Source organism: Ceratosolen solmsi, unplaced genomic scaffold (assembly GCF_000503995.2).
Source record: "Ceratosolen solmsi marchali unplaced genomic scaffold, CerSol_1.0 scaffold47, whole genome shotgun sequence".
NCBI lineage: Eukaryota > Metazoa > Arthropoda > Insecta > Hymenoptera > Agaonidae > Ceratosolen > Ceratosolen solmsi.
In genome coordinates, this window is record NW_011948419.1 from 9,886,606 (window position 1) to 9,901,781 (window position 15,176).

A 15,176-nucleotide genomic window follows, 5' to 3' on the forward strand; every position below is an offset into this window, starting at 1 on the left:
CGCCGCACATGATACGTGTCCCTCTCGCCGCGAACGCTGATCAAGAATAGTTTATGCTGGTGAGTAAAGGAGTCACGCCGCACATGATACGTGTCCCTCTCGCCGCGAACGCTGATCAAGAATAGTTTATGCTGGTGAGTAAAGGAGTCACGCCGCACATGATACGTGTCCCTCTCGCCGCGAACGCTGATCAAGAATAGTTTATGCTGGTGAGTAAAGGAGTCACGCCGCACATGATACGTGTCCCTCTCGCCGCGAACGCTGATCAAGAATAGTTTATGCTGGTGAGTAAAGGAGTCACGCCGCACATGATACGTGTCCCTCTCGCCGCGAACGCTGATCAAGAATAGTTTATGCTGGTGAGTAAAGGAGTCACGCCGCACATGATTCGTGTCCCTCTCAACGCTGAATCAGATTGAATTACGATATCGCTGTAAGTACGTTGATACACATTTTCTCTTCAATTATTGTCAGCCGGCAACAGAACCGGCCATAAGACAATCATCATGATTATCTCACACTTTCCAATCAGAAGTGTGCAGCAATTATTTATACTACGAAGCCAATCAAGAAATTATATCTTCATATAAGATACAAGAAGATTCTACAATATCCATATGTAAATAGTGTAATAAATTGTATAATAAATATAATTAACCAACTCTTTCACGACTCTTGTACAGCCCTTTCACCTACATCTCACTCCTTCCCGAGCGTCTGCTAGGGCGGGCGGCAAACTAAGCTATTGAAACATTGGCAGTTCGAGCTAAGAATTACATCCCTACAATATTTCGAACACACGTATTTAAATCTATTTTATATTTGCTTTAAATAATAAGTTTGAGTTTATGATGTATATTTAAATATATTGATATTTATATAATATCAAAATATTATTTATTATTGATATTTATATAATATCAAAATATTATTTATTAGTTTTATAACATTCTTTTAAAATCTTAAAATTTTATCTTATTTTAATTATTTTTAGATATTTAATTTTGTATAACATTAATATGATTAAGTAATTTAATGTACAAAGATTTTTGATACCTTCTTTCATGTATACATATTTTGAAATAAATTTATTATAAAAATCAATCGATACTTTTTGTTATTTCATAAAATATTTGTTCAATTCACTCCTTTTTATATAATTAAAAAAAAGATTTAAAATGTTATACTATATTACTTTAGTTTACCTTCGTACGATTGTTTAACTGAACAACAAAAATGTATAATTATAATTTATCTTTTACTAAAATAAGACATTCATGATATAAATATTGTAATACTAAATTTTTGTTAGCTTAAATGTAATTTTTTTAAATTTAAAGCTTTCAATACAAAATTGAAATTATGCATTATTATAATTGATTATACATTCACTCAATAGTAATTTAGATGTTATTATGAGTCCAGATCAGGTCTCTCGCCATTGCTTATTGTGTAATGAATCTCAGCGTTATGAATGATCGAACGAGTAAATGTGGGTAATGACGAATCACGATGAAATTGAAATTCCTTATTTGTATTATTCCTCGTTTCTGCTATTGATATTTCGGTAGATTTCTTTTGTTTTATAGGTAGTTCAATAGATTCATTTACAATCGTTGTCAATTTTTTATTTTTTTTTGAATGGAGAAGTGATGTATTAAACCTATGAGTAATGAGTAATTAGTCAAAATTATAGTTAATATAATTAAGATAAATTAAATTATTTCTTACCTTAAAGAATCAAATTGCAAAAATTTAGATGGGCCACCAATAGAAAGTAAAGGACAGAAAAAAAAAGTTGCGCATATCCAACTTACTCCCATAATCAGTACTAGAAAAATACCAATTTGAATGTAAGGTAAGACTTGTGAAGGTAACATAAGAGCACCAGCAACACTAGTTGTTAGAGCAGCCATTAATGTCGGTCCACTCATTTGTTCCAAAGCTATTTTAACTCGTTCGAGTCGATTATTGGCAGTATTTATACGATAACTAACACCATAATGTAAATTAAAATCAACAGCAAGACCTAAAAGTTTAAAAGATTTATAATTTGTAATATAAATTACTTAAATTTTGTAATATAATAAAAACTTTCTATATATTAGTATTACCTTATTATGTTAATGGAATAAGCACAAAAGTAAATTAATCTCCGGAATAATTCAAACAATAAGATGTCTACTACTTAGAATCATGTATATTATCAAATCGATATTGTAATTAATAGTGGAGATTATGGGATACATATATAGGATTCACTTAGCTCTTTCTAACTACAATAAATACCTTAAAGTAACGATACATAGAAAATTAAAATTTTGTAAATATACTAAATTGTTATTTTAAAATGTAATGAATACCTCTTAATTCATAAATAACTTGTTTAGATTTACTAAAGCGATATTCAAAGTACTTGTTATCAGAAAATGATACAAGCATCAAAGCCAATGACTACAGAGTTAAAAGCGAAAACGTTCTATATACTACAAGAGTGATAAAAAATACTTTAATTTCTGTTACAAAAATCATTTCTGATTCGAGACTTTTTTATATTTAAAATGAAATGATGTACTGAATACAATTTTGATATGATATGATATGATGATATTGTGACTAAAAATCCCTGATTAAAAAAAATATAGAATTTAAAATATTTTATATACATATTGTTCGAGATTGAAGCCAGTTTCAAGACCGCCAATTGTTGGCATCGCCGGCCTTATTAGATCTCAGATTTCTGTAAACACTTGGACGAGAATTTTCGTATACTTGTTATGCTTTGGTTTCAAATGGCCCGTAATGTTTATATGGTCTTCGAGTAATAACATCGCCCGGAAGTTTCTATCGTTAAATGTCTTATTTTTTCTTTCGTCGATTTCTCGAAACTTCTAAGTTTTTCTTTCTACGCCTCGTGTAAGATTCCAGTGGAGCAACGACGATGCTTTATTGCCAGCTAAGCGAGCCGTTGCATGGATATATAAGGCAAGCACGCGGCGTGCCTTGCTCTCTTCCTAAACATCTCTCGCCGAACCACGCTTGCTGGACTGCGATTGCGGCTAACATCTTGCCATGACCCAACCACAGTGAACCGATCTAACCCTCTACCAGTAGAAACCAGGGCACGGGTCTCGATATACTGTCAGCAGGACCGCCATGTTATGATAAGTTTTTTCTGCAAAGCCGCCACGGAACGATCACGCCTTCAATTCGTGTGCGTATTCAAAAGGCTTATAGGCTAATTGTAATTCTACTTCGCGTTCACTTAACTGTTTCTTACAGTGAAGCTTGCTGGAATCATAATCAAAGGGGGCACAGCAGCCACATAGAAAATCAACATACCTTGTCGGTAATTTACAAGGTACACATTTCTTATATTATTTAAATAAACTAGTCAGACACGAGCAAATTGAGTTTCATAAAACTCGTCTTCAAGAAGTCGACAGGTGATGGAGCACGTTCTCTCGAACTAATACTTCGTCATCGTACAAGTCGACACGATTGACGCAACATGTCAATTACATTGTCAAATCCAGACAACAATTCATATAAGAATCGATAATAAATACATTTTCATCAAGCCTTCAATGCTCGAAGACGTGTAATTATGACTCGTGCGTGTGACTAGCCTTTCTACTGCTCCCATAAATAGGTAAAGACATAATTGATTACGTACCAACCTCAATCAAGATTTTACACTATTAGTATTGTCATAATTACTACCAAACATACATTATTTTAAACGCCATCTTCTCATGCTACCTCGTGAGCTTGATCGACTACACAGGCTGATATTTACAACATCAGCATAACCTCAACTTTCAAGATACACAGTAATATCCATAGAATTTACAATAATCAAGAACACAAGGAAACACCCTCGTTATTACAATAGAATAATCTTCTCTCTCAACAACAGTGCAATATTATTATAATATTTAACAAATAATAAACATTGTGTTTGCTAAAAATACATATTATTTTTGAGCCCTACCAATTATAATTTCGTTTAAGTTATCATGACGAGACTAATCCACTGAACTATTGAATTGCCAGTTCGAGCCATTAAATAAATCCTTAAAATCGAACACATATGATTACATAAAAGTTTTGATAAAGATTTTAAAACAAAAAATATACAAGATTTTTTTATATTAAATCCTTTTGCCACGATTTTTCAGTCATGATTGTACCAATTAATCTCAATTTTTAATTATTTTATAATTATATAAAAAATTCTGTATCAAAGTAAGAAATTAGCTGTATTATTTTTACAAACGTACATACAGTCAAATCTTAATCGATAATTCATTTTCATATATTATAATTAATTATATTCATTCGCAATTCACAATTTTTTAAACTTCGCACTAGCTAAATTTTACTTCACAATTGAAATTTTATTTTAAAAAATAAATAAATAAAAATAAATATGATATATACATATATCATACACATTTAATATATATTTTATACGTGTAACTATTTATAAAAATGGTTTCTAAGTCGCTTAATTTATGAATATTTTATATTATTAAATTTTTATAATATATCTTCAAATAACATTAGATATTTCATTTAACAAATAGAATTAGTATATTGAATTGATAGTTTTGTTTTCTGAGTTAATATGTGTATTAGCATATTATTATATCATACATATATTTTACTGAAAATTTTGTTCAGGATTCATAATATTATATCTGTATAAAATATCACATAAAGGTACATAATTTAAAATATATGTTATCGGACATTTTTTTAAATTATTTAAAAACTGAAGTTTTCGGAATTTGCAGTAAGATTGTGTTAAATAAATGGAATTTTTTTATAAAAAATTACATTCAGTTAATAGAAACTATTCCAATGCTTTAAATTTTCACGTGTTCCATTTTTTTATTACTTATTTTATATAAGACCTGTCAAAAAAAATATTCGTTCTTCATTCTTAATTACATTTATTTCTAAAAATAAACAAACTCCAATTTCTTTTCAGTTATTTTTTTTCAATTAATATTATATCACATATTGTTATTGATTGAAACAATTAAAAGCGGAATACAAAAGTGGGAGGGACACGAGCTCCCGGACAGTTTGTTTATAAACACAAGTCATCGAATTTGAGAAGTTTCTACGCTGAAAACACGAAGATATGGTTATAATTCCGAAAAGTAATGCCAATGAATCTTCCAACGCTATGCCCTATTAACGTCGCGACAAATATCGGCATAGCAACAGATACCGGATCGCTACCGGCGTCGTAAACTACCACGAGAATATTTAAGGGCTGCGCTTGACGCGTAGCGCTCAGGCTAGTCTAGTAACAATTACGCAGTCATCACGACGGGCTCACTATTCAATCTTCAAGTGTCACACTACAGTCATCACTCACTGTAGCGATATACGTATGTGTTTGATTTTAAAGGATTAGTTTATGGCTCGACCTGCCAATTCAATAGTTCAGTGGATTAGTCTCTCGGCAGGATAATTTTAAAGGAAAACAATAACAGACAAGGCTGAAAAATATAATATATTTATTAAAACAAGGATTGTAAAACAATTATAATAATATTGCACTGTTGTGTAGAGATAAATAATTCTGTTGGATTATCAAATGATATGTTCTTGTAATTCTTATACTATGAAGGTTTCTATGAATATAACTGTGTTGCTTTGAGGTTATGCTGATGTTGTCAATGTCAGCTGAAGTCGTCAGTCTATCATGCTTGTGAGGCAGCATGGGATAATGGTATAGAATCAAGTATGCTTAATGGATGAATAGTTATACTTGATGTAGTGTCAGATGTTTAATGGAATTTATTATGTAATCAATTGTGTTTAATTATGTAAGGGGGCAGCAGAAGAATCTAGTCACAGGTAAAAACAATTAATGGTAAGATTTCTAATTCGTGAAGGATTTAACAATCTGTATTTATAGTCTATTAGTCGATCACTGTTGTTCTTTTATGACCAATGTGTGCGAACCACAGTGACTCTTGAGTCAGCTGTTCAGGGCCTGTACGATGTCGAGGGTTTGTTCGAGAGAGCATAGGTGTGGCCTGTTTGTGCTAGCGGACCTGTACGATGTCGAGGATTAGTTCGAGAGAGCGTAAGTGTGCCCTGTTTGCGCTAGCGGGCCTGTACGATGTCGAAGGTTAGTTCGAGAGAGCGTAAGTGTGCCCGATCGACTATAGCGCGAGATGTGACTTGTTTATTTATTAATATAAATATGTACCTGGTGAACTGCAGGTTGGATGTATTAGATGCTGTGTAGGTAATGTTCCCCTTGATTACAATTCCATTGGCCTCACTGTAATCACTTATTAAAAAACTGCCAATTATCGTTTCTATGCACGCGGGTACTCTTTACTATGCTGCCGAAAATATGGCCACGCGGCGTCTTCACAGTATACTATGCACTGACCGGCAGTTACGCTTGAGTGAGAGCGAAGTGATTTTACGAATGAGCGTCGCCTCATGGCGTGTTGCGTTTAAATGTGCATGCGGCATCTTCAGCGCCGGCAACAGTGTCGATGCGCGTCCCTTCCAGAAAATTTCTTTAGGCGTGAGAAATCGAAGCTTCTAGAAGTTTCGCAGGCGTCCCTTTTTGTGAGGGCTGGCAGTAAATTATATTTCAGATCGTAAACTTGCTTGGACTTGCCGAATTTTGTTTGTAAACATTTTGCTCGAGTACCTGCCTCGGTCCGCACGTGCGGATCAGCCTAGACGCACGTGATGATCAGCCTTGCTGCACCCGCGGTCAGCCTAGGCGGACATGCGGTACGCCGGACTGCGCGTATGACCTTTCTTTTGTTTGAAATTCACGGGACTGCATCAATCCCGAACAGTATGTAATACTCAAACCATATGCAATCTAACAATCCAATAGTGACACCACACTTTCAGAATCCGTTAACTAAATATAAACTAGTAAAGCGCAGGTGCTAACATAATCAAAAGTGAAATTATCGAAATCATACTACTACATATATTAACCGATCACACCAACACACTAAAGCAGCAGCGACCCGGCCTCCCTTAGACGGCTTCGGTACGACAGCAGCGGCTCTCACGCATACTAAGGTAGCAGCGACCCGGTCTTCTCTAGAAAGCTTCGGTACGACAGCGGCAGCTCTTATGCACCAACACTAAAGCAGCAGTAACCCGGTCTCACTTAGACGGCTTCGGTACGAGAGCGGCGGCTTTCACGCATACTACTATAGCGACACTTCTCGGCAGGGAAGGAGTCACTCCTCACACCACGAAGAGTACACACACTCTCCTGAATACGTAACACAATTGAAGAAACTTCCCCAATTTATTCACTCAAACCTTCATTCATACACTTTATGATCATTAACTATTTATTATATTATTGTATTTAATAAAGGAAAGACAAGAAACACTGCATGTAGTATTGAATAATTGCATTGTCCCTTCCACTTGACAGCAACACCTCCACCCACCATCAAAGGGAGGTTTATTAGTCTGATCCAGACACATATAGTTAAAAAATAAAGATTTTTATATTTATATTATAATACCAAATATTTGATTTATAAATATTTCTTATATTTATTAATAAACTTTACTTACCAATAGCTGTCGAAATAGTGATATTTTCCAAAACATTAAGTTTCCATCCAATAAATATTAGTCCAGCTACGGCAATGGCAATCGTAATTCCAACAGATAAGATTGCGAATAAACTAATTATTGGATTCAAAGTGACAAAGGCCAAAATAAAGAGAGTTAAAATCATTGATACAATTATGGACCATATTGTACCCTCATAAAGCGTTCGTTGTAATTCATAAAATTCTAAATCACTTACAAACCAACCATTTTTCATGCCATGAGGTGCTGTTGAAAGCTGATCTTGCATCCAAGTCTCGACCTAAATTCAATCACATTTAATAGTATCAATAGATCACTAAAATAAACAAATATATAAACTCAAACCTGATTAAAAAACTTATTCATTTCTGCGAAAGACATTGAAAACGGAATATTACTATCGTATTCAACAATTACTACTTGAATTTCAAAAGTGAGTTTTGAAGACATTAAAGTACTATTATTTTTTTCATTAGAATAAAAAACACTCATATTATTCTTAAGAAACTTAACACCTGCAGTGTGAGAAATCTGTGATGATTTAAAATTCCAGAGATGTGAAGGCGTACGATGAATTTCTGCTATAGCTTCTGCAGTACAACGATTAAGTATATTTGGTTTATATGGAAAAGTACTATTTTCACAACAAGGTGATCGATTTATTGCTGAATCAATTGGATCTTCGCATCGACGTTCCATCCAATGTTGAAGTGACTCGATAAAACAATTTGGTAGAAGTGGTCCAGGAGTATTTTGATAAAACGATTGCACTCGTAAATTTTTACAAAAATTTTGCAACCAAATTTGTGATTTTTGATCACTAATATTAAAACTATCATCTATTATTAGATCTCCTCTTGATTCAGGGTTTAAATAATTTCCATTATCTACTGGCAAAATACCCCAAACAAACCGTAACGGAAGTAACTCGCTATTATCATCCTAACATAAAATAAATAAATGTGTACTTTATATTCATAAAAGCATTATTAATTTTAATATGTTTAAAAAGAAAATTAATATAATAACATAATTCTATATTTTATTTCAAATATTACAACGCACGTGGTATTATATTAGAATACACTTATTAATATAAAAATTTTAATACTGACTATAAACATTAGTTTTTGCTAATGAAATGTTAATTGCTATAGAATTTAAAACTGATATATCCACATACAATTTTTAAAATTAATCTATAATAAACCACTATTAATTTAAGAATTTTTATTTGAATTTTTAAATTTTATGAAAACGTATACTTTATTAAACTATTATTAAGTACCTATACTTTATTTAAAACTTTACAATCATATTTTAGATCATTTATTTAGCTAAGAATTTTTTAAGATACTAATATTATGGATTGTACACTGTTCGAGATTCTGAGAATATCTCGAATGTTATCATTTCGAGAAAAACGCCAATGGTTTATCGTTTACGAGAAAAACTCTACACTCAATTACATTCATGTGACTCAACTGGAAGATACAGCGTCCGGATCCCACTCAAGGAATCTGTTGAAGTCCTCGGCGATTCTCAAGAGACGAAAATTATCGTCCACACTATCCACGATGCATGATGGAGTATGAGAAATTTAATTGCATGAAGAGAGTTTCTCCAGTGTCCCAACTTTAAACTCAATACTATCTGCCACATCACAGCATACTTAAACAGGAATGCACTACCGCAAGGTTAAGAATCGTGTTCAACGGCTCTAGCACATCGACATAGGATACTTGATGAATCATGTAATGGAACCAATTGTAATCCAGAAATTTCGAACGTGTTAATCTGGGTACGCCGATATCGACATTTGTTCGCTACAGAAATCACAAAAATGTATAGGTAGATACAAATACACATGAAAGACTGGGACCTGCAGAGAATAACAACACAAGGAAATACCATACCATCTGACCACAGATACCTATGGCACGAGAACCGCCCATTCTTAGCAGCTAGAACATTGTTGTAACTGCTAGAAGACGAGGGAGAGAAATACCCTCTGGCAGTGCCATCCATCACACACGCTTGGCAGATATGTTAATGGCATCTTTGAAGGTGCGGACACACCGCATCAGCTTATCGAAACCGCACTTCAATTGCACAACCTCTGCATGGCGGGCGGTTTCCTGCTGGCAAAATGGCTCTTAACAAGTCGAGAGGTCCTCGCCGCTATTAAAGCAGTCAAGAAACAGGAATTATCCATTGCATTTGACGATTGCACAACCAAAATACTTGGATTACAATGGAATTGTTATGAGGAAATATTCACATTCTCAACAACACTCTCAGTTGGAACTAACGGCTCCATCAAACGCACTATACTATCAGAAATAGCTAAAATCGTTGACCCATTAGGTTTTTGTTTCGCCAATTATGATCAAGGTAAAAATTATCTTACAAGAACTGTGGCTACATAAACTCAAATGGGATGAACCACTACCATGTCAGATCGCTGCTTACGGGCGCACACAGAGTTGAACAAAATCGCGATTCCTCGATCATTTAACACTGAAAACACATCAACAGTGGAACTACATGGTTTTACTGATACCTCTCCATTGACAACGACTGCAGTCATATACCTTGCCCTCCACAATTTAAATGGTTCTACAGTTGTCTTTGTGTGCTCCAAGACGAAGGTAGCACCCCTCAAGCAGCTCATCATCCCAAGAGTAGAGCTGGCAGCAGCTTTGTTGCTGTAAAAACTCATAATATATGTCATAATATATGCAATCCACTTGTGGATGGATTCTTGGGTATCACTCACATCGATGAAGTCTCATGCATCACGATGGAAAGACTTTGTGAGAAACAGAATCACTCAAGTTCAGGATATTATTCCTAATGCTCACTGGAAATACATTCCCGGTACATCGATCCCTGTAGATTGCTTATCCCGAGGATTAACGACTATTCAGTTTCAAGATCATGTACTATGGTGGACAGGACTACCGTTGTTAACACATCGGACTTACGGCCAACTCAGCCGACGCAGAGCAACGAACAGCAAATCTATCACTCGGAAATTATTTACAAGTACTCAACCCTCATTAAGTTATTGACGATAACAGCTTTATGCATCAGATTACTTGCACGTTTGAGGAGAAATAATGAATCATGTTACGGATTACAGCAATTTTACGCGGTAAACAAAATGGGAGAGATAAACACTCCTGTGCTTAGTTAGAAACATTTGCGCGCCGAGTCATAGACACAATTCTGCGAAATCGGGAAACCTCACTACGCAAAATATTCGAATATTACATTACAATTCCGACTAACAAGGGCCGACGAACTCCCCAAGGCCAGACTAGTGACGTCACTCTAATAATCAGCATGACAAGAGTAATCCAGAATTCACCGGAATCGCTAGTCTGTACTAGGATATTTAAGGAGACGCGCTTGACGCTCTCGCTCTCTTACTAGTTCAATGAAGCACTCATCAAGATCGGATCGCTGTTCTACAGATCGACTCCAGCTCAACGTAAGCCAACCTAGTTCGGCCACCCAACGCTGCAGAGATCGACTCCAGTTCAACGGAAGCCAAGCTCACTCGGCCTACCAACGCTGTTACAAAGATCGACCTCAACACACGTTCTTACGTACCATCAATGCAACTGAGATCGACTCCAACACACGTAAGCTGCGCTATTACACACGTCCTTACGAACCATCAATATAACTGAGATCGACTCCACACACGTAAGCTATGCTATTACACACGTTCTTACGAATCACTAATACACGGCTCCCGCCAACTAAGTAAGCAACAATACTAATACACGGTATACAGTACGAGGAATCCTCCCACGCGTCAAGCAGTGACGTGACACGGATATCCTCCCTCCATCAGACCGCTACAGCGCTCATCTCGCCAGCGGCAACGGCGGCATCATCGCTGCCCCCTTACCAGTGAAGTTACACAGGCGTTCCCCACTCAGACCGCTACAGCTCATCTCGCCAGCGGCAACATCGCTGCCTCCTTACCAACCAAAGATCCTAAGGGGATTTGGAAAATTCAAAGAAAATTCATTTGTTGGGTAAATGCAACCTAAGCCCTACTTTCCTCACGAACTCAAGATCCTTCCTATTAGAGTCGTAGAAGATTAATGAGAACATCATTAAAACAATAAAATAAATACCCGACTATTCTCCCATGATATTGGCAATTATCAGATCTCATAATTGCTTATGCCCATCTCCGAACTCTCTACGGAGGCATCCAACTTATTCTGACATACACCCTCAGCAGTTTCAGCTTCTTGGTGGAAGGATTTCAGTGAAATTTCATACTTTACGATGCATTATATGTACTTGGCAAAGGGGCCCCGTGCTTGTCAATTGATGGATCAACTACCGCTTTCTCGAGTCATGCCATCACGACTTTTCACCTATACAGGTCTTGACTATGTTGCACCCTTAACCATTAAAACCTGGAAAGAGCGAGGTACAAAAATCCACAAGGCATGGATTTGCGCTTTTATGTGGTTTGCTACGTCTGCTGTACATCTCGAGGTGATAGTCACTATGCAACAGAAGGATTCATCGTGGTATATCGCAGATTTTCGGCTCGCAAAGGCATTCCGCATACTTTGTACTCAGATTGTGGTTCCCAAGAACATCATCGGATAGCAACAATCCTCTCGCAAGATAGCTCTCGATGGGAATTCAATTCACCCGCTACGTCTCGCATAGAAGCAAAATGGTTGAGCAAAATGAGATTGAGGCAATCTTGAATTCAAGGCCTCTAAATCCGTTGAGCGATGATCCTGATGACTTCTCTGTGCTAACACCACGCCATTTTCTCATCGGAAATTCACTCACAACAACACCTGAACCATTGCACCTGATCACTTCAAGACTCTCTAGATGGCAATTTATACAACAATCTGTTCAACAGTTTTACAGTCAATGATGAACGCATTACTTAAAACGACAACAATCGATATCCAAACAGCATCATCCACAGAATGATATCAACAGTGACTCGTTGGTACTTATCATCGACAAGCGGTTTCCACCTTGCAAGTGCCTCCTCACACGAGTAATCAATATTCATTCTGGCAAGGATGGGTTAACTAGAGTAGTCACACTAAAAACAGCCACGATCACAATGGTGAGACAAATACACAAACTCTCAGAACTACCAATTCCCGACCAAAGGAATGATCATCAATAGAATTACTGATGGCGGGCGGAGTGTTCGAAATTCCGAGAATCTCTCGAATGTTATCATTTCGGGAAAAGACTCCAACGGTCGTTGAATATCTGGAGAAGCCATGACATCCGAACAAACAAATACACAATCACATCCATTGTTTTTCACACCACAGTCACATCCATTGTTTCCAGCACCATAATCACCTCCATTGTTGTTAGCCATCAAAGCTGCCACGTGGATACTTGAGGCAAATGAACCACGAGATGGGCGCTATTCAGCCAAGAACTAGTCACTCAAGAACTACTCACGCACTCTTAGTATCTAACCGCATGCAGTGTGCTCGAACGCACAAAGCTTTGCAGGTAAACTAATATCATCGAACCTCACACATAATGATCAAGGGCATAAAGCGGTTGCAGGTGACTCTTTTACTCAGTGCCAAAGATCAGTCTTAGCAAGTGTTCGCTTCCACAAGTCAGTAAAAGCAGATCACACCCGACGCTACATTAAGGTATCGAACTATTTCTTCACACTTCCACTCTATAAGTCATCTAGGAGGAGTCCATCAATCAGATATCCACCACGTGGCACTATACGAAGAAGTATCCAGAGATTTACGACCTTTCTCAGTGTAATAATATATCAGCAAGCACAGTCCGTCAAGAAGATCCGGAGATTACCGACCTCCTACCTCTGTATGTAGTGCATGCTAACACGACGTGGTAATTACAAGGAACGGCAAGATCTCAGAGATTCTCATCGTCAACTTAGAATCATTATGTGTAGCTGTAAAAATATCCCTTACACTCATCCAGACTTTTCACCCACCAGTAAACTGATGGACATAGTCTAATCCTAAACATCTTGGTCCCACGACCTAGATGAACAGAATTCTAACGATACATAAGTTTTTTAAAAATATGCAGTGAGCTGTTATTAATTGTTTGTACATAATTTTTTGTTTTTATCTAATATCAGTAAGTAATAAGTTTTTCAGTATTTCGTACAAGATAAGTGAAATTTTTTATATATTACAAACGGTGAAATTGAAATATATCAGTTGATATTAAATTTAAGAAAATTGGAACAAGACAATTCAAAATACTTGAAGTAACTCAGATTCTGGATATACACGTAAAATTTATTATAGGTTATAAAAATTGATAGATCCTAATATTGATTGTTGAATAAATACATTCCTAAATATATAGTATAGATAATTTTTAGATATAAAACATAGAATTAAATTAAGCACATCGAATACATAAGTCGTACATAAACTACCTCCATTTGAATACGAATTACTCTAAATTTCATAATATAAAAAATAGAGTTTTTATGAACCATTTAGGTAAATTATTAATTTAAAATTTTTAACTGAATTTTTAAGATTTTTCAAATAATCTGTATTTATAATTAAATTGCATGGAATTCAACCACATAAGAAATAAAGTATTTGAATCCAAAGACTTGTACGTTATAATAAATTTCAAATTTTTGCATGAATAAATAATATTATGTTATGTATTGATCGTGTGAAGCTTATGCAAATGAACTTGGAGTAGGTGATTGATAGTACACTTATCAAGATAGAAATTACCTAATATTAATTGACAAAAAAGCCGAAATAATATGTTACACGCGTATCGTATCATTAATAATCAAAACAGTGTCGTTTGTAAAATTTGCCTTTGCAAATTTTTATGTAGCTTTTCTGTAGCTTGAATGTTACATGTATCAGAAATTTTAAATTAGATTGCAATACATCTCAATCTTACAAGTCTTGGGCTACTTAAATTGGTATTTGAAAATAGTAAAGTACTTTGCTTTTATATAAATTTACTTGTTTTGGATATTTGAACCAAACTTTTGCAGACTTTCGATATTAATTTTAAAAAATTCCTCGGACTGAGCTTCAACAAAAGCAGCAAAAAAAATCAATGACTTACCTGATTAACATTTTCAAATCTAAATCGTTTTGTATACACTAAATCGTATTGCTCAAATAAATGTGAACTGTCAAAAAGTTGGAATTCTTGAGAATCCGGTAACTGAAGACCTGGAAATTTAAAAACGATGCAGCTACTTCCAATTCCAAGAGCAAAAAAGAAAACAAACCAAAACCACTTTAGTGAAATTACTATTAAAATGAGAACATTGGTAAATGAATATGTAACTTTATATAAAAAAACTTGTAAAACTTGAATAATTTTTCTGCTAAAAGAACATCTTGGTAATATTATTTGAACATGAGTACTTTTTTCAGCTATTATTACGCATGCAGGTAGCCAAGTAAGCATTAGCAGAAAGTTAATAACCACTATTATTCCGGAAAATATACTAAAAATTAAAATATAAATATAATTTAAATTTTACTATTATTAGA

At 35.1% G+C, this 15,176-nt stretch overlaps 1 protein-coding gene across 1 annotated transcript; it reads right to left on the reverse strand.

The window, feature by feature from the left end:
- Window positions 1-1,413: 1,413 nt before the first annotated feature.
- Window positions 1,414-14,992, reverse strand: LOC105360852 (protein dispatched-like). Its single transcript, XM_011497851.1, has 4 exons — window positions 14,740-14,992; window positions 7,597-8,559; window positions 1,732-2,029; window positions 1,414-1,663 (listed from the first exon to the last, which is right to left on the reverse strand). Exons 2-4 carry the CDS (start codon window positions 7,883-7,885, stop codon window positions 1,414-1,416), a joined length of 837 nt encoding a protein of 278 aa, XP_011496153.1. The 5' UTR covers window positions 7,886-8,559; window positions 14,740-14,992.
- Window positions 14,993-15,176: the final 184 nt, after the last annotated feature.

Coding starts and splice junctions, on each gene's coding strand:
- LOC105360852 (XM_011497851.1), bottom strand. CDS start 7,885: ATGCAAGATCAGCTTTCAACAGCACCTCATGGCATGAAAAATGGTTGG. Junction 2,030..7,596: donor CACTATTTCGACAGCTATTG/GTAAGTAAAGTT, acceptor TTAAACTTTTAG/GTCTTGCTGTTGATTTTAAT. Junction 1,664..1,731: donor TTGCAATTTGATTCTTTAAG/GTAAGAAATAAT, acceptor CATTACTCATAG/GTTTAATACATCACTTCTCC.